At 39.2% G+C, this 19,278-nt stretch overlaps 1 protein-coding gene across 1 annotated transcript; it reads right to left on the reverse strand.

Annotated features, from left to right (window-relative positions):
* Positions 1 to 356: 356 nt before the first annotated feature.
* LOC131015948 (myb family transcription factor PHL5-like) lies at positions 357 to 2,084 on the reverse strand. Its single transcript, XM_057944470.1, has 8 exons — positions 1,672 to 2,084; positions 1,427 to 1,590; positions 1,195 to 1,357; positions 1,052 to 1,128; positions 928 to 967; positions 792 to 819; positions 631 to 700; positions 357 to 559 (listed from the first exon to the last, which is right to left on the reverse strand). The coding sequence occupies exons 1-8, from the start codon at positions 1,823 to 1,825 to the stop codon at positions 473 to 475; spliced, it is 783 nt and encodes a 260-aa protein (XP_057800453.1). The 5' UTR covers positions 1,826 to 2,084; the 3' UTR covers positions 357 to 472.
* Between the last annotated feature and the right edge of the window lie 17,194 nt (positions 2,085 to 19,278).

Genomic DNA, 19,278 nt, shown 5'->3' on the forward strand with positions numbered 1-19,278 from the left:
AAGCGGAGGGGCGCAGGGATGAACCGGAACACACCCGAACGAGAGGGATTCCGAGAATATGCAGGTATGGGACTGCATATTCGAGGAGAGCTTAAAGGATTTGATTGGGCTACTCATATCAATAAGATGCATCTTCTTTTCTGGTGCCCACACGGAAGAAACTCCAAGGTTAAGCGTGTTTGGCTTGGAGCAATTCCGGGATGGGTGACCTCCTGGGAAGTTTCTCAGGGAGCGTGCGAGTGAGGACAAAACACGCTAGAAAAGACTCGTATTGGTCTGTGGGGACAGCTATCAAGTCTGGAGCCGGGCTGTTACAAAAAATTAATAATTTTTGTTTTCTTTTGATGCAAGCAGGCAAAAAAAAAGATTATCCTTTGAAAATGTCAGAAGTTATTTGAGAAAAAAATTATATGAACGTACTACAAAAAAGCTAGCTAGCTAAGCTAACTACGTTATTCATGAATACATAAATCTAATTTTTGGTATTCAACTGACATTGGAGCATTGTCTGAAGCTGCTTGGCTTGTTCTTCAATCCTCATCTGCAACTTCTTCTGGCTCTAAACAAAACCCAAAATATTCAAAAAAATTGATCCAATTGAACAATGAAAGAAGAGATAGGAAAAGGTACCTCTAATTGTTCATACAGTTGTCGCTGAACATCTATCTGTAGTCTTAGAGCTTCCACAATCTGCATCCCCCTGTTATGATGGATCATCTCTCAACAATAATCCACTTTTCTTAACAAAAGTTTTGCACATCACTATGGATACCGTTATATATATAGCTTACGTTTTTGAGTCGACTTGCTCCGAATTCCCTACATGAAAACAACTTTCTCAATACATTGGATATTTCATATTTTGATAATTTATTCAAAACTTAATTAGTGCATTCAAACCATGGAAAAAGGGAAAATGATTAGTACCTTCTTTTTCTTCAGGCATTAGTTCAGAAACGCGGTATTTCTGAGAAAATGGAAAACAAAATTATTCAGAAATCGAATGGAGGGGCATTACAAAATTTGAAATTAAGGGTTAGGTTTCATTAACCTGCAAATGGCTTTTAATATGGAAAATTGTCAATCCATCACATTTCATTAGTTTGAGGATTCCCTTTGGCGTGGCCTCTGCATTAATTTAATTAAATTAACATTCTCAAATTTATTTGTATGTATAGATTCGGTGTTACTTACTTTTGGCGCCACCTAGGCGATCCACACACTCAATAAATTTCTTGTGAAGATCCTCAGTCCATCTAATGCGTGTTTTGTGCTTCGCCGCCTCATTTTCTGAAGCAATCAATTTACTCCCAAATGAATGCTGAGGCTTGCTGTAACTATAGTAATAATTTTCCATCTGCCACAACAAATTAAATAAATCGGACTTATATATATATACATTAATTGAAACCAGAAGTGTTCTCACAACAATGTTATTTTGGTGATAATTCATATCACGAAGATTTCTCAACATCTGAGGCTTGCATTCTTGAACAAGATCACAGCAGGAGCAAGATTGAACAACTGACTGTAGAATGTCTCTTGACTCAAAACTGTGGCCATTCTTCTCCGAATCAAGCTGCTCATAATCTGCAACCAATCCACAACTTGTTAATTAACAAAGAAAAGATTAAATTAATTAATATTCTTGATATATATATATATATATACCTGCAAAACCCTGCAGGTTATTCACATCTCTGGCTCCTTCTCCTTCCAACATTTGCAATAACTGAGGCTGCATGAGACCTTTCTGTGATAAGAAGCAAAGTTTGTAACGCAAACTCTGCAAACCGCTGGATGATCGATCATTGTTCATCTTCATCGGCAAAAGTAATAAGTAGTTGCTATGTAAAGAGGATTGGCAGCTTCAAATTTGCCAAAAAAGAATAAGCCCAGCTGACAAAATTTGCAAACTATGATACAAAAGTTGGTGTAGAAAAGTGATGATACATCTCCCGGAAAAAGGAGACTTGGACCAATGAGAACTTAACACCAACAAGATGTCCACATTTTGATGAAATCTTGTTGTCATTTCTTGTAGTAAAAAATGGATACAGACAAAAAAGCATTGTAGGTACAAGCGACTAGTAGGATAAGGACAAACAAGAAACTATCAATGTATATGTATATGGTCAGGATCCTCCTCTTCATACACTACACTTAAAAAATGGTATATATGTAAAGACGATTTTGGGTGCAATTCTTTAATATATAAAAAAAAATCTAAAATGGCACCGTGCGGGGATGGATATGCAGTTACTGTTATATATTGATTAGTGATTACTACCGTCATTCTATGAAATTCTGTAAAAAAAAAGGGTTAATTGCCGCTAAATTCAAAAGCTTTCTAAAATTTCGCGATTTTCTCACCAACTTCAAAATCGGCGTATAAATACACAAATTGAGAATTCGTTCTTAATGTTCCCAAAATTAAAAAATCCGGCGAGTTGACATGGAAAACATCTGTGACATGTCAATTAAATGCCAAATAGATATGACATGTCATTTTTTAATTTTTTTAATTAATCTTATTTTAATAAAATGTTAATAAATGAATTTATAAAAAAAAAATAGAAAATACCTACCCCCAACCCCAAACACCCCCTTCCCCAACCCCCCCAACCACCACCTCCCAAATCCAAACCCTCGGCGCCACCCCGTCCACCACCTCCCAAACCCCCGGCGCCACCCCGACCAACACCGCGAGAAGAAGAAGGCCGCCCAAATCAGTACACAGATTTTCTCACCCTTCGACTCCTCCATCTACCCCATCCCCAAACACCCAGAGCTGCGATTTGCAGAGGGATTTGGGGTGACGATTTGAAGGAGGGAGGCCGCGATTTGGTGAGGCGATTTGCAGAGCGGCGGTGAAAGGCGAGAGAGAGATGGACCGGCGGCAGTTGTAGGTGAGTGTGTGTGTTGTTGTTGACAGTTGAGAGCAGGCGGAGATGGGCGGTGGTGGTGGTGGTGGTCTGGTGGAAGTCCAGAACTCTGGCAGAGATGAGTAAGGGAGACGGTGGGAGTCCAGAGCTCGGCGGCGGTGGTGGTCTGGTGGTTGGAAGTTCAGATCTCGGCGATGGTGGTGGCTGGAAGTCCAGAACTCGGCGGCGACGATGGCTGGAAGTCCAGAACTCGGCGGCGGTGGTGGTGTTCGAGAGAGAGAGAATTCTGCATTTTTTTTTCTTTTTTTTTAATGTTGTTGGAAATCAAAACGACGTCGTTTTGATTTTTAAAAACGACGTCGTTTCCTTACGCCGCCGACTATGCCACGCTGTAACTACGGTCATCCATGTCAGCTTCAAATTTTGGGGATTTTTTAATTTTGGGAACATTAAGAACGGATTCTCAATTCGTGTATTCATACGCCGATTTTGAAGTTGGTGAGAAAATCGCGAAATTTTAGAAAGCTTTTGAATTTAGCGGCAATTAACCCAAAAAAAAAATGGGTGACTGCCGATTAACATACGATTTTATTATCAATTTTATAATTTTTAATCAATATTTAAAAAGTCGCAATAATATTATTAAATTTTAGTTTGTTTGTAATAATAAGATCCTGATATTTTCCATTTACCAGGGACTTGAGGCTGTTTGATTGAGCTTATAAGTTTCTTAAAATAATTTATAAATTAAATTGCTCCTAAATAGTTTGCAAGTTACAAAAATGAGCTTTAAGAGCTTAGAAGCTTCCAAAAGTATATGTTCCTTAACTCCAACTTAATTATTTTTCCAAAAGTATATGTTCCTTAACTCCAACTTAATTATTTTTCATTATCTTAAATAACAATCAGTTTATAAAAGTAATTCTATCATGATTTGTCATTTTTATCATATATACTCTTTCAATTGCATCTCTACAATTTTCTTTCTACACCTCATAATTCACTCTCTAACTCATAAACTAATAATCAATTATCTAAACACTTTAACAACTTATAAGCTCTTTAAAATAAGCTTAGCCAAACACCCCTAAGTGAAATCGAGAATATTGAGACATTGTGTGCGTGTGTTGGCCTAGCGGTAAGTGATTAATGCCCAAAACTTAAGGTCTTGAGTTCGAGTTCACCATATAGTACAGTACGTCATTAAATTTATTTATTTATTTGTGTAATTTATATAAAAAAAATATATAGTCATTGCAACCGCACTTTGGTGACACCGATTTGGTGGGAGCATTTTGAGTGAACCAATATTTTCTTTTAAAAAAAAATTCGAGTGAAATTTTATAACAAAAAGATTGAGGTTGTTAGTTTTGAAACAAATTGAAAAGTAGGGAAACATATTAAAATTATAAAACAAATAAAAGTTTCATGCAATATTAATTAACAATTAATTAACCCAAAAAAATATCACTCTTTTGTTTTACTAATAGACACGACATGAATAGTTATAATATGTCATGGAGAACACAATTAGTATTGGAAGATGTACCATTTTTTTTTTTTTTGAAGGAAAAACCAAACTCATATATTAGTGAATATCATGAGAAACAAGGTCCCTAAGCCATTTAGGGAAGTCATGCGTCCAACAAATGGACTCATTACACGTTCGTGCCTTTTGCGCTAGAAAATGAGCCACGGAATTGGCTTCTCTATACATATGATGCACATTCAAAAGAAAATTATCTCTCGCAGCATGAAGGATCTCCGCCAAGTGTGCAGGGAGGCAATTCTCATCTTCTTTTTCGTTCGCCATAGCTCTCGCCGCCAGAAGCGAATCAGTGAAAATTTCCACTGCGTCAACATTATGCTCCAAACACACATAAATTCCCTGAATGACTGCCATAATCTCGGCCTTCATTGCGGTCGACGCCGGCTTCATCCGTTGAGTTCCTGCCACCACCAGAGAACCATTCGAGTCTCTGCAAACAAAACCCACTCCATACTCGCCCTTTGCCGGATCAAACAGCGCATCAACGTCCATGCGGAAAATCCCAAAAGCTGGTCTTTCCCATTTCTTTTTTCCCAACTGCACTCCCAACCATCCATCTTTACAACGCGTTGCACAAGCATCTGCAAAAGTTTCCAGCAGTGCTCTACTCATGTTTTCATTTGGCATATCAAATTCCTCTTTCTGCCCATGCTTCATTTTGCAAACATAATCCCACGTTTGCCATAATAAAACACACCAGATCTCGTACTCCTCTCGTGAGTACTCTCTTCCAATCATCTCTGCAATATCAATCATCTCCATTCCCTCCACTCTCCTCAGACTTTTCCAGAACATTGAATTCTTCCACACTTTTCGAACCATCGGGCAGAAAATAGTAGCGTGAGCTGTTGTACCCCATCTGTCATGGCAATGCTCACAAATCCCTTCCACCGGAACATGATGGTGCTTAAGGTTCACAGCTGCAGGAATAATATTTTTAATCACACGCCAAATAAAAATGTGCACCTTCGGCGGAATTGAAGCACTCCAAACCAATCTGCTCCAAAGTTTTCTGTCTTCTCTGCATTGATGAGGGTGTTCATCATAGAAATGCATTCCCAAAAGATAAGCCGACTTAACTGAAAAGGAACCCCGTTGATCATACTTCCATTGTGGCCGATCCTGAGCACCATGCTCCCCTATCGGCGTTTTAAGAATTTTTTCCGCCTCAAAGCTCCCAAACAAAGACTCAATTTTGGGTTTGTTCCAAGTTCCCTCTGGTGCCAACAGTTCACTGACCGTGTGAATTTCCTCCCCAAAAGCATTCTCTCTCATCCCGTTGCCTGAAATCAACAACCCATTAACCCCGCCAATCCACTTGTCTCTGAAAGTTCTAATCTTTTTGCCATTGCCAACACTCCATAAAAGCCCTCGATTCACCAGCGCCCTGCTGCCAGCAATAGACCTCCATGCAAACGATGCTTTCTGGGGAATCTTAGCATTCATCACGTCTCCATCTGGATAGTACTTAGCTCTAAAAACCTTTGCAACCAAAGTATCCGGTTGCGTCATCAATCTCCACACTTGTTTTGCAAGGAGGGCGCGATTGAATACTTTTAAATTTCGAAACCCCATGCCACCCTTCGCCTTTGGAACACACATGGTCTCCCACTTCGCCCAATGCATCCTTTTCTTTTCTTCCTTGTCACCCCACCAGAACGATGCACAAATTTTATGAATGTCCTCACAGATTGCATCCGGGATTCGAAAGCATTGCATCGCGTATGTAGGGACGGCTTGGATCACTGCTTTAATCAACACTTCTTTGCCACCAGCCGAGAATTCGCGTTGGCTCCAACAATGAAGTTTTTTCTCCACTCTTTCTTTCAAGTATCCAAACTGCAGACGTTTATTCCTTAGAGAAAAGGAAGGAAGCCCAAGGTATCGTTGAATCCCCACCCCAGATTGCACATTCAAAATTCCATTAACCTTTTTCTCATCAGCAAGGTTCGTATTCGGACTGAAGCATAAAGAAGATTTTTCAATATTAATGAGCTGACCTGATGCTTCTTGGTACTTCCAAATGATGTCTTTCACTGCTGCCGCCTCTCTCTCCTCGGCTTTGAAAAAAATTAAACTATCATCCGCGAAGAATAGATGGATGATGCTAAGTTCTCGCGGAATGATCGGGACCCCGGTGATCATCTTCCTTTGCTCGAAGGAGTTAAAGAGCGAAGAAAAACCTTGCGCGCATATCACAAATAAAAACGGGGACAGTGGGTCACCTTGTCTCAAACCACGCGTCGGGTAGATTTTTCCGAAGACCGTCCTGTTCAAGATAAAAGAGAATGACACCGATCTAACACATTTCATAATGAGCGTGCGGAGAGCATCTGGAAATCCCATTTTCTTCAACACCGCCTCCAGGTAATCCCATTCCACTCGATCATACGCTTTGCTCATATCCAATTTCAAAGCAGCATACCCATTCTTTCCTTTTTTTCGTTTCCTAATCCAATGTTGACACTCGAAACTAATCAAGATGTTGTCTGTGATCTGCCTGCCCTTCAAAAAAGCACTTTGTGTTTGATCAATCACCCGTCCCAACACATGTCTCAGCCGATTCACCAAAACTTTAGAAACAATCTTATAAATGGTGTTGCACAAACTCAGAGGCCTGAAATCAGAGACCATCGAAGGTTTGTCTAGCTTAGGGATAAGTGCAATCAACGTCTCGTTCCACTCCTTTACCTCGGCTCTCCCATTCAAAACCGCAAGCACTTGCGAGGTAACAAACTCACCCAAGGCAGGCCAAAAACGTTGATAAAAACGTGCATTGAATCCATCTGGCCCCGGTGCCTTCGTAGGGTGCATCTCGAAAACTGCTCTTTTAATCTCCTCTGCCTCATAAGGTTTCTGAAGCGCGGTTCGATCTGCCTCGTCAATTCTTTCCTGTATCAGTCCCACCACATCTTCAATTTTCCCATAAGAAGGCCTATCTGAGCAGAAAAGTTTCTGGAAAAAATCTCCAAAAAGCTGAGCTTTGTCTTTCTCTTCTTCAATCCACACACCTGCCTCATTCTTCAATTTTTTAATACCATTCTTTTTACGTCGCTTGGAAGCATGGGAGTGAAAAGCCCCAGAATTGCGGTCTCCATTGGCAAGCCAGTTCACTCTAGCTCGTTGCTTCCAATGGCACGCTTCTGCCTCTACCGCCTGCTCAATCCTCCTGGTGAGGTCAAGAATGTCTTGGCAAATATCCTTCCCCCCCAGCCCTTTCAAAAGTCTAACTCTTTCCTTCCGCATCCCAGCGACCTTCTTACCAATTGAGTCGAACCACTTCTTAGCCCATTTGGTTAAAAACTGTTCACACCGTTGAAGCTTAGTATTCATATCTCCCACATGGTAAAGCGACGACCATTCACAAAGGAAATCCGGTACAAACTCTTTTTCAGTAAACCATTTCTCCTCGAAGTGAAAACGCCCTTTACCATAGTTAATCACTCTCTCCTTCTCCTGCTCCACACAAATGACAGGCCTATGATCAGACCCAAAAAAGTCCATTGCCGTGGTGTAGCAATCGGAGTACTCACTGTTCCAAAGGTCATTACCAAAAAATCTGTCAAGCCTTTCAAAAATGGGCTCATCCGCTCTTTTATTCATCCACGTATGTGTCTTGTCCGGGGCCGCCACCTCCTGTAAGCTACAGTAAAACAAGGCATCGCGAAAAGTGTTCATTTGACTCCGTGGACGGGCTTTCCCTCCAAACTTCTCCGAGTCAGCAAGCACCTCGTTAAAATCTCCGCCAACGAGCCAAGGCATATCCTCTGTGGGAATCTGGTCACTAAGTCTTTTCAACAACTCCCACGAGAATCTTCGTTGACTAGTTTCCGGGTTCCCATAAAATCCGGTAAATCTCCACCTTTTTTCTTCCCACATGACATAACAGTCCACATGTCCCTGTGAATAGGATAAAATATGAACTTTAACATCCGCCTTCCACATCAAAATAAGGCCCCCTTTACGCCCTCTAGCATCCACCACAAAGATTCCATCATAATCGAGCAAACTTCTCCACAAATTACATTGATTCTTGACGAGCTTCGTCTCACAAAGGAAGACGACCCCCGGGGATTGGCCAACTAATAGTCGGCGAAACTCATGGAATGCACGCGGATTTCCCAGTCCCCGTGCATTCCAAATTAAGTGTTTCATAATGCCCGGCGGGGCTGCATCGTAGCAGCCACCGCCGTTAATTGTGTCTTCTCCGTCGTTTCCATCTCCACCGCCTTCATTCTCTTATTCTCACGCCCATCCTCAGCCTCCCCCTTCTCCTCCATCTCACCTCTCTTGCCTATCATTAAATAACTCTCTCCCTTATTCCTCTTTTTACCCTCACTAGTATCTGGGGTTGTGGTCCTAGCAAGCCTTTTCCAGCCCTTGCTCTGTTTCTTAAATGATGTCCTGTTGTGGTCCTCTTTTTTTCTGGCCTCAATCTGCTGCTTTCGTTGCACCTCCTCTTCAATTTCCTTGTTGTCCTCTCTAATTTCTCCCATGTCATTCTCTCTCTTCTTATTCAATTCCACATCAATCGCATTTCGTTTAGTCCGTCTGTCAATCATTTTCTCCTCCTCCGACTCCCTCAAATCATTCATTTCCAACAGCTTCTGCCCCTCTTGTACTTCTCCCTCTCCATCCGCTACTTCCTTCTCCTCTACCCCGCTCGCTCCCTCCCTCACTAGCTCATCATCCGCCATCTCTTCATCCCCCCCTAAAACACCATGCACCACTATCTCCTTACTCCTGCCTTCCCCCTCCTTAACCACCATTTGAGCTTCCTTTCCCCTGTAAAACTGTCTATCATTGTTGCGTGGTGGAGCCCTCGGGCCATAAGTGTTTTCTTTTGCCATGCTAGGTTGCGCTTTGTACGTTACTCGTCTGTAATCCACCCCCCTTCCAGCCCTAAGCCATGTACCGAATGAGGGGTTCGCCTTCTCTTCATCACTTAACCCACAATCTTTAAGATGGTGTCCTATTTTTCCACAAGCGAAGCAAAAAAGATCTGGTAATTTTTCATACAAAATAATCACCAAAGTTTCCTCATTTTCTCCTTCAAGTTTGGTTGGGACACATCGCACCAGTGGTTCTTCTATAGATCTCCTTATCCGCACCCTAGCATATCTGCCAAGGCACAGCCCCCTTTCTCCTTCGTCCACTTCCAGCACAGTTCCGATTTGTTCCCCAATCCTCCTGACAATTTGACTTTCCATACATGCTAGTGGCATATTGTGTAATTGGACCCACATAGCAATATCATCAAACACCGTCACCGCCGCCGTTTGCATCGAATCCACTTTTTTCATTAACATAAGATCATTGAACCAATGCCACGGTCCATCATTCAAAATCCTTTCACGATCTGTTTCCAAATCCAGAGTGATGACAAACAAATTACCTCCCACAATTTCAACTTCACACGCCCCCCGAATGTGTAAAATATCTGGTAATTTTTCCCTCAAGGTCTCACGATTGGGCTGTCTCCTTCCAAAGATTTTCCCCAACACAAGTTTATCAGCCCTAGCATTCCCTCTGTCCGCTTCCTTTTTTGTTATTGTAACAGATTTCGAAGCCACCTCCGTGGATAATTTTAGTGCCGCTACCCTCTTCAAAATCTCCTCTGGATCCATTGTAAGATTCACCAACACTCACTCGTAAGAAGAACTTCACTCGCAGATCGAGGACCGCAAATCTTTTCCAAGAAAAGAAGGCTTCTCTCTCGGAACCTTAGTCGCCAAGGTTTCAGAGGATTTAAAATTTTGGGAAGTATTGGAAGATGTACCATTATGCAAGCACATAAGTTACCTATATAGATATTAAAATATGAATAGATCAGGTTAATTAATTTACTTGACTGGGTTGACATCGGTAAATTAAAGGAGCAAATTATTCCGGTGAAATATTGTATTGATATTTTTCAAAATAAAAATAAAAATAAAAATGAATCTATTTAATTTCTTGTCGCAGTTCTGAGGTTCCAAAGATAGATATTCTGGCCTATTTCTGGACTCTACTTTGTTAGACGAATGGATATAGGATATGACAAGAACTATGTTTAATTTCTGAAGAAACAAGAATTTTTGTTTTAGCATGCATGCGGCAACTAGTTTTTTAACGACATACTGAATACTATTAAAAATTATTTTTCTTATTAAGACTCTACAAAACATTATTTTTCTTATCCCTAGTTGGTAACTAAAGCTATATTGACCCTTGGGTTCTTGAGAGGACGAATGACATCGTATATATTAAAATAATCTAAACTAAACTGTAATACATTATTATTTGAGAATCATTAGGTGGACTCTGCAACGTCCCTATTTGCCATGAGTCCATGACCCAAACATTCAACAGAACGTGCGTTTATTCGCCTAGTGATAAAATTAAATAGAAATAAATTTAAAATGGTATTACGATGGAAATAATAAATAATTATTGTATATAAAATTATGAAAAAATAAGTTGGAGTATAAATTTTTTATTTTTTTGAGAACTTATAAGCTCTTGAAACTTACTTTCACAGCTTATATTTAATTAGTTAAATGATTAATGTCTACTTGCCAAATACTCCCTCCGTCCCACAAATTTTGACACGTTTGGTTTCGGCACGAGAATTAATGAATTGTAAATTAATATTTTAAGTGTGTAGGTAATAAAATATAAAAGTGATAAATTAGGATAGAGAATGTGATAAAGTATGAGAGAGAAGGTAATAAAGTGATAAAGTAGGAGAGAGAATATAATACTCCCTCCGTCCACAAAGTATTGCCCCATTTACTGTTCGGCACAGGTTTTAAGAAAGCTGATAAAGTGGTTGTAAGTGAAATATAAGGGTAGTTGACTAAAATGATAAAGGTAGTTGACTAAAGTGTTAAAGGTGTTGTGTGGTGGGTCCACTAGTAATAAAGTGTAATAAAGTAGAATATAAAAATGAAATAAGTTGTTGTATGGTGGGTCCATTAGTGGCAATTGATGGTAAATAAATAAAAGAAAAAAGGGTATAGTGGTACAAAAAGCAGAGTAGGGCATTACTTTGTGGACAAGGAAAAATGGGCAAGTAGGGCAATATTTCGTGGACGGAGGGAGTAATTGTTACTCCCTCCGTCCCAGCTTTTAGTATCCAACTTTTCTTTTTTGGTTGTCCCACATTTTAGTATCCATTTCTATTTTTGGTAAAAGTAGGTGGGGCTCTTACTCCACTTTAATTATTTTAATTCTCACATAAAATGTGGGACCCTTATTCAACTCACAACACATCAATCACTTTATTAAAACCCGTGCCGTTCTCAACTGGATACCAAAAACCGGGATGGAGGGAGTACTATATTTAGAAACGTGTCAAGATTCGTGGAATGACCCGAAAAGGAATACGTGTCAAGATTCGTGGAACGAATGGAGTAACATATATTCAAGTTCATCATTGTGTTATTTTCGATAGATGATAAGCTCATTTCTCTCTCCTCTCTGTCTATCACCTCGTTGCCCTGGGTTTTCTGATGACTTCTTGATCCATATCATTCACCACAATTTTCCCAGGGTTCAGGGAGTGTTCTAGCACTGCTAACTTGTCACTATTACCAAAATTTGATTTCGATAAACCTAATGTCTAATTTATATCAAAATCAATTTTTTTTATAATATCATATGCTAAATCTACAATATTTTGGATCATCAAAATCAAAATTTTGTTATCAGAGTCAAAATTTTGGCTATCTCATCGTCGTATAAGTTGATCTACTTCAATTTCAATAAATCTAATGTTTGTAATCGTTTTTTTTTTTTTTTTTGCTATTACAAAATTTGTAGTGTAAATACAATATTTTTGAAATAATACAAACACCTACTCTATGTTATTTTTGAATTTTGGTCATTTAACTGGTAAAAATGTCCAAATAATTTGTGATTTTTGGTGGCCTTGATCATCCATATAATGCAAAAATATAGGCACGTGTCGGGACAAAATTTAAGTATTTGAGAAAAATAATCGACATATCGTAATTGGAATTGATTTATTTTTGCATGTAAACAATAATTGTGTAATAATAAGATATATATATATATATATATATATATATATATATATATATATATATATGAGAGGGCTAAAATAAAAACACTTCTTAAAATATAAAATATAAACAATTTTCAGCCATTAGATCATCAAGATCTACAGATGATTCGTAACCCTTTTGGATGAATTCGTGGTCCTGGGTTCGAATCTCAAAGGTAGCAAAAATTTATTTTTCACAATTCATAACCCTGTTGGATAAAATTCGTACTTTAAAAAACTTTTATATTTATATTTTAAAAAGTGTTTTCACTGTAGCCCTCCCATATATATATATATATATATATATATATATATGGGGAGGGCTAGAATAAAAATACTCTTAAGTGTATAAAATATAAACGTTTCTTAATGTACGAATTTTATGTAGAACACGTATGAATTTATCCAACAGAGTTACGAATTGCGAAAAATAAATTTTTGTTACCTTTGGGATTCGAATTCAGGACCATGAATTCATCCAACAGGGTTACGAATCAACTGTAGATCTTGATGATCTAAGGGCTGAAAATCATTTATATTTTATACACTTAAGAGTGTTTTTATTCTAGTCCTCCCCTAATATATATATATATATATATATATATATATATATATATATATATATAGGGTAGGGTTAATATAAAAACCCCTCTTAAGATGAAAACTAGGAACCAATTTAAAGCCATTGATTTAAATAAAATAGAGGGCTGAGATTAAACTACATATGCACAATTTCGATTGCATAGATGCACAGTTTCAATTGCATAGATGCACAATTTCGATTTGCTTGAGTATTTTGCATTGTTGGTTTCAATTGCATAAATTGCATATTTTTTAAGTGCACAGTAAAATATAATAGATGCACGGTTTCTTTTGTTGACTAAATCCTAACCATTAGATATAATATTTAAAAGGTCAAGATTAGGTTCTTAGTTCTCATTTTAACAGAGGTTTTTATTAGAACCTCTTCCTATATATATATATATATATATATATATATATATATATAAGGGTGGGCTACCGTGAGAGCACGTCTTAAAATAAGAAATAAGAGCAATTTTTAATGTATGAATTTTATGTAGAACATGTATGAATTCACTGTATAAAGGTATGAATTGTGAAAAATAACTTTTTGCTATCTTTGGGATTCGAACTTAGGACCATAAATGTATCCAACAGGATTACGAATCAACCGTGGATCTTGATGATCTAAGGGCTGAAAATTATTCTTATTTTATATCTTAAGAAATGCTCTTATTTTTGCCCTTCCTTATATTATATATATATATATATATATATATATATATATATATATATATATATCAAAGTTAGATAATGCATATATCTTCTCATTTTCTAGGAATCCACGCCCCTACTTTAAGTCATATTTTCAAATTGTATTTCATAATGGTATAGTAGAATTTATAGAATAATGTTATTGGATCTATTTAGGGATAAGCGATTTGACCAAATTAAATTAAATAAACTACAAATAACAAAAGATTAATAGTGAAAATCTCATATAGAAATACTGACTAACTTAATGCTACGTACGAAATTTTTAAAAACATAATTTAATTGCATCATCCAACGAAATAAAAATCAAACTAAATAAACTATTTTTAGTTGAATTAAATAAAATAAGCTATAAATTAATATCAAAAGATTAATAGTGAAAATCTCATATAGAACTACCTACTAACTTAATGCTACGAGAATTTTAAAAACATAATTGAAGTGTATCATTCAACAAAATAAAAATGTCATGAATAACCTAAACAATGTAATAGAAAGCCATACAAATTAAATTTCGCATATTTATTAAAGATAATTATGGGCTCTATTTATACACTTTACTGTATGAGAAAAATATATAGAAGTGAAAATTATCACGCTTGAGTATCAAGTTGTAATCAAAAAATTAATAGTGAAATCTCACTTGAACTACTTACTAATTTTGCTACGATTTTTGTAAGAAACAATAGGGCCGAATGGCCCTATTCAACATACAACATCAAATTTTGTCCACCATTTGAAAAAATATAAACTTTGGCATTTTTTGTATGTCATGACTATTCTACCCTTCTCTTTCTCTCCTCTCTCTTTCTTATCTCCCTCTTTTTCTCTCCAGCGGCTCCTCTCTCTTTCTCATCTCCCTCTCTCTCTCTCTCTCTCTCTCTCTCTCCAGCGGCTGCGCGGCAGCGGCGCTGAGCTTGGAGAATTCGTCAGAGCTCTCGCGGCGGTGGTGGAGGAGATCCTCCCTCTCTCTCTCTCTCTCTCTCTCTCTCCAGCGGCTGCCGCTCTCTCCTCTTTCTTTCTCATCTCCCTCTCTCTCTCTCCAGCGCGCGGCGGCGGCAGATCTGGTCTGATGAGGCGGCGGCAGTGGATCTGATCTGATCGTTGCACCGCCTCCTCCATCGGCAGATCTGATCTCCGCCTCCTTCGATTTCAGCCATGGCAGATCTGATCTGATCTGTGTGCTGCACGTATGGCACTTATGGCACTATTAGTGCCATAAGTGCCATAAGTGCACACTTCCCCCTAGGGTTTAGATATTCCATTTAGGGTTTAGATTATCCATTTGAGGTTTAGATGTTCCATTTAGGATTTAGATTATCCATTTAGGGTTTAGATGTTCCATTTAGGGTTTAAATGATGTTGTTGTTTCTGTATTTGTGCTGCACGTATGGCACTATCAGTGCCATAAGTGTAGATTTTTGGCGTAAGTGCAGATTTTTGGCATAAGTGCAGATTTTTGGCGCCGTTGCCGGGGACTGATTTTTATCAGTACTATCTGTTAATTATTTGATACTAATCTGGATTTTTTTTTCTGTTTATTTAAATTCTGTTATTTTTTTTTCCTGTGGTCCTAATTTTTGGTTATGAAGTTCGCTAGGTAGTTCTATGGCTACCGTAGAAGAAGTTCGTGCTCTCAAGGAGCAACTGCAGCGTTTGATTGAGGCGCAGGAAAACCGCGAGGTTCAGAAGCAGCCTCCGATCAATGAGGCGTTCACTCCGCAGTATCAGTACTACGAGCCTCCAAGAGTCAACGCGAATAATTTCGTGCTTAAGACTGGTTTGATCACGATGGTGCAGCAAAACCAGTATGGAGGCAAAGCTGTGGAAGATCCCAATGCGCATCTGGCGCAATTCCTGGAGCTGTGCAGCACTGTTAAGATGAATGGAGTCCCTGATGACATTATACGACTCCGCCTTTTCCCATTCTCACTCAGGGATAAAGCAAAGTCGTGGTATCAAACTCTACATCTGGGAGCCAATCCAGTATGGAGGGACCTGGCAGATCTTTTCCTACGGAAGTTTCATCCTCCTGGGCTTACTTTGAAGTTGAAGATGGACATTCTTCAATTTCAGCAATTTGATGGAGAGACTTTGGCTGAAACATGGGAAAGATACCAGGAGAAGCTGAGGAAATGCCCGTCCCATGGCTTTGATGAGGGGACTCTGGTGGTCATGTTTTACAATGCGTGTGGTGAGCGTGCGAGAATGTTTATGGATACAGCAGCTGGAGGTTCTCTGCTCAAGAAAGGGAGCTCGGAGGCAATGGAGATTATTGAAAGCATGGCTACTACAAGTTATCAATGGCCATCCGAGAGAGTTCAGTTGAAGAAAGTTGCTGCTGCGTCCAGCTCAGATCCCATGGCATTGATTTTGACTCAGCTGGCAGAAATGAACTCGAAAATCAATGCTATGACTGTTGGCAATTCTGATCCAGCTGTAGAGATCCCGATAGGCGTAGAAGACGTCAACTACATTAATGGCAGAAATTATGGGAACTTTCAGCATGGGCAACAGGGTGGATACAATAGTGGACAACAATTTCATCATGGAGGGCGTCCACATCCCAATTTGGCTTATGGGAATCCCAACAATGCAATCCAACCTCCACCAGGCTTCTCTGTTACGAATGGAATCATTAATGAAGAGAAGAAGCCAAATATAGAGGAGCTGATGATGAAGTTCATCACCAAGGCAGATGAGAGGATGGAAAAGCTAGAGTCCAATGCCGTTGCTGTGGGGACTCAAATGAAGATGTTCGAGACCCAATTGGGTCAAATAGCCACCGCCGTCAACAAACTCCAACAGTCGGGCAATCTCATAAACAATGCCAATGTGAATCCCAAGGAGCAGTGCATGGCCATTGGGTTAAAGAGTGAAGTCACCTCAGATTGCAGCCATGAATCTCATGAGATGGAGAAAGAAGAGCTATCGTGGAGAGTTCATGAGGAAGGCCGACGACTCCCACATCATCTGCGTCCTCCGGGGTGGATGCCGTTTCCCCAGCGTCATTTTAAGATGGTTGATTTGCCGAGCAGGACTACACAGGAAGGGGCCATGACAGCAAAATTTGGGAGTGCACAGCTGATTGAAAAAAGAGCTGAGGAGGTCACTGTTGAGGTTTCTGGCAGAAAGAATGATGAAAAGCAAAAAGCTACTTCGCCAGCAACTGTGACTACACCTCTCCCTCAGCGCCAGAAGAAAGAGAGGGGACAAGAGCAGTTCTCCAAATTCTTAGAGATCTTCAGGAAAGTACATATTAATATTCCATTGGTGGAAGCACTGCAGGAGATGCCGCAGTATGTTAGATTCCTGAAGGACATTATCTCGAGGAAGAGGAGGCTGGGAGAGTTTGAGATTGTGAATCTCAATGAAGAATGCAGCGCAATCTTGCAGAGGAAGCTGCCGGCGAAGGTCAAAGATCCGGGCAGCTTCACACTTTCCTGCATTATTGGAGGCCATCATTTCGGAAGGTCACTCTGCGACCTGGGGGCGAGCATAAATCTTATGCCTCTATCTATTTTCCAGCAGCTGGCGATTGGGGAGTTAAAGCCGACATCTATGAGGCTGCAGATGGCGGACAGGTCGGTCACTTATCCTCGTGGAATTGTGGAGAACGTGCTTGTGAAGGTGGGGAATTTTATTCTCCCTGCCGATTTTGTGGTTCTAGACATTGAAGATGACAACAAAATCCCGCTGATTTTGGGGCGCCCGTTCCTTGCAACGGGAAGAGCTTTGATTGATGTGGAGAAAGGGGAGCTTACTCCGCGAGTTCATAATGAGAGCCAAACTTTCTATGTCTATGAACCATACTGCATCCACAAGGAAGAAGTGCCCAAGAAAGCAAAGGATCCGGGAAAGGTAAGTGTAGATGTATTTAATACATTTGATAATGATCATTTTTCATGGAAGGACCCAGGTGATCGGAAGTTTAAAGGAGGAGTTTTGGATGAAAAGAATGGAGCAGGAAGCAGCTGGTCGCAGCACTGCTTGCACCAGCCACCTTGAAGAGGTTGCTGTTCTGTCGAGCTAACGACGTTAAAAATAGCGCTTATTGGGAGGCAACCCAATTTTTGGTTAGTTTGTTCCTTTTTGTTTGTTTGTTTGTTTTCGTGCCCCACAAATCCTTTTCAAACTTATTCTCCTTGGTGGTGAATAAGTTTGGGGGGATGTGTCTTTGTGGGTGCATTTTTGTTGGTTGTTTTTGTTTGTGTCGTCGTTGAGTTGTTTAGTCTTGCTTTGGTGGTTTCTCTATGATGTTACCTTGATGAAGATGTGAGTAGTGTAGAGATTGGTTAGATAACTGGCTCATGATGATTTCTGCTTTAAACTTGTGACATTGCATGCGTTTGTGTTGATATTGTTGTGATTGAGCATGATTGATGAATGATAAGCATGGTCTCTATGTGTTTGCAATCAATGAAATAAGCTGTGAGATTTGAGCCTTGACTGTCATTATTTTTACAGTCTTATTTCTTATTCTTGAGTGATTGTTCGAGCTTGCATGTGTCTCACTAGAACTTGTCTTGATTTCTCCCTCAAGGTCACATAGTGTGCTTAATAACTTTGAGATGATAGAAGGCCGTCTTTGCTAGCCTATATATCCTATTTTTGTCCTATTACTATTTATGATCCTAGTTCGCCCCTTTGAGCCTTTTATTTTCCATTTCATTTGGTTTAACCGTGGGTGGGAGCTTGAAGATTATTGTGATGGGGTAGTTGGTTTGTGGAGATGCGTGATTATGGTTTATGAACTTTGATCTTGATTGGAAAAAATCCTAGTATCCTGACTTGTTTGAAAGAAAAAAAAAAGGAAGAAGAAAAGAAAAGAAAAAGAAAGAAAAGAAAAGAAAAAAAAGAGAGATACATAGGATGCTTTAGAAAGTCATAATGTCATGAGGAATAATTGATGAGTTGTGATGATTTTGTATTGAAAATTTTGGTTTTATGGGAGGTGGAGAATTGTGCTGAGTAAGAATGCTATAAGGTTGGTGATTGTGCTACAGTGAGAGTATTTATTAGTCACTTAGCCAAATATATCCTACCCTACCAAAGAGCCTACATTACAACCCTCAATAAAGACCTTTTTTATCTTGGTTATAGGAGCACACATTTAGTGATGGAGAGGTGAGACGATTGACAAGCTTATGGATGAGTACTTGTTTAGCTTGAACTGAGCGTATACACGTCCTTTTTGATTGATACACTTGAGAGTTGAGAATTCTTATTTTCTTTATCCTTTTGGTGAGGATTGCAATTCATTGAGACCATAATTTGAATTTGTCATGATTGTGATATCTTGATAATAGGAGATACAAATGCATGTTGATAATTTTGTTGACAAATCTGAAGCCACAATGTTATCTACTTTTCCATACGCTCTTGTTGATTCATTCTTGGTTCATCTTTGTTTTGTCCGAGGACGGACAATAGTTCAAGTTTGGGGGGTTGATAAACATGTATTTTTACCTCTTGGTGTGTCATTTTTGATGTTTAGTTGT

The sequence above is a fragment of the Salvia miltiorrhiza genome, chromosome 3 (genome assembly GCF_028751815.1).
Source record: "Salvia miltiorrhiza cultivar Shanhuang (shh) chromosome 3, IMPLAD_Smil_shh, whole genome shotgun sequence".
Taxonomy (NCBI): domain Eukaryota; kingdom Viridiplantae; phylum Streptophyta; class Magnoliopsida; order Lamiales; family Lamiaceae; genus Salvia; species Salvia miltiorrhiza.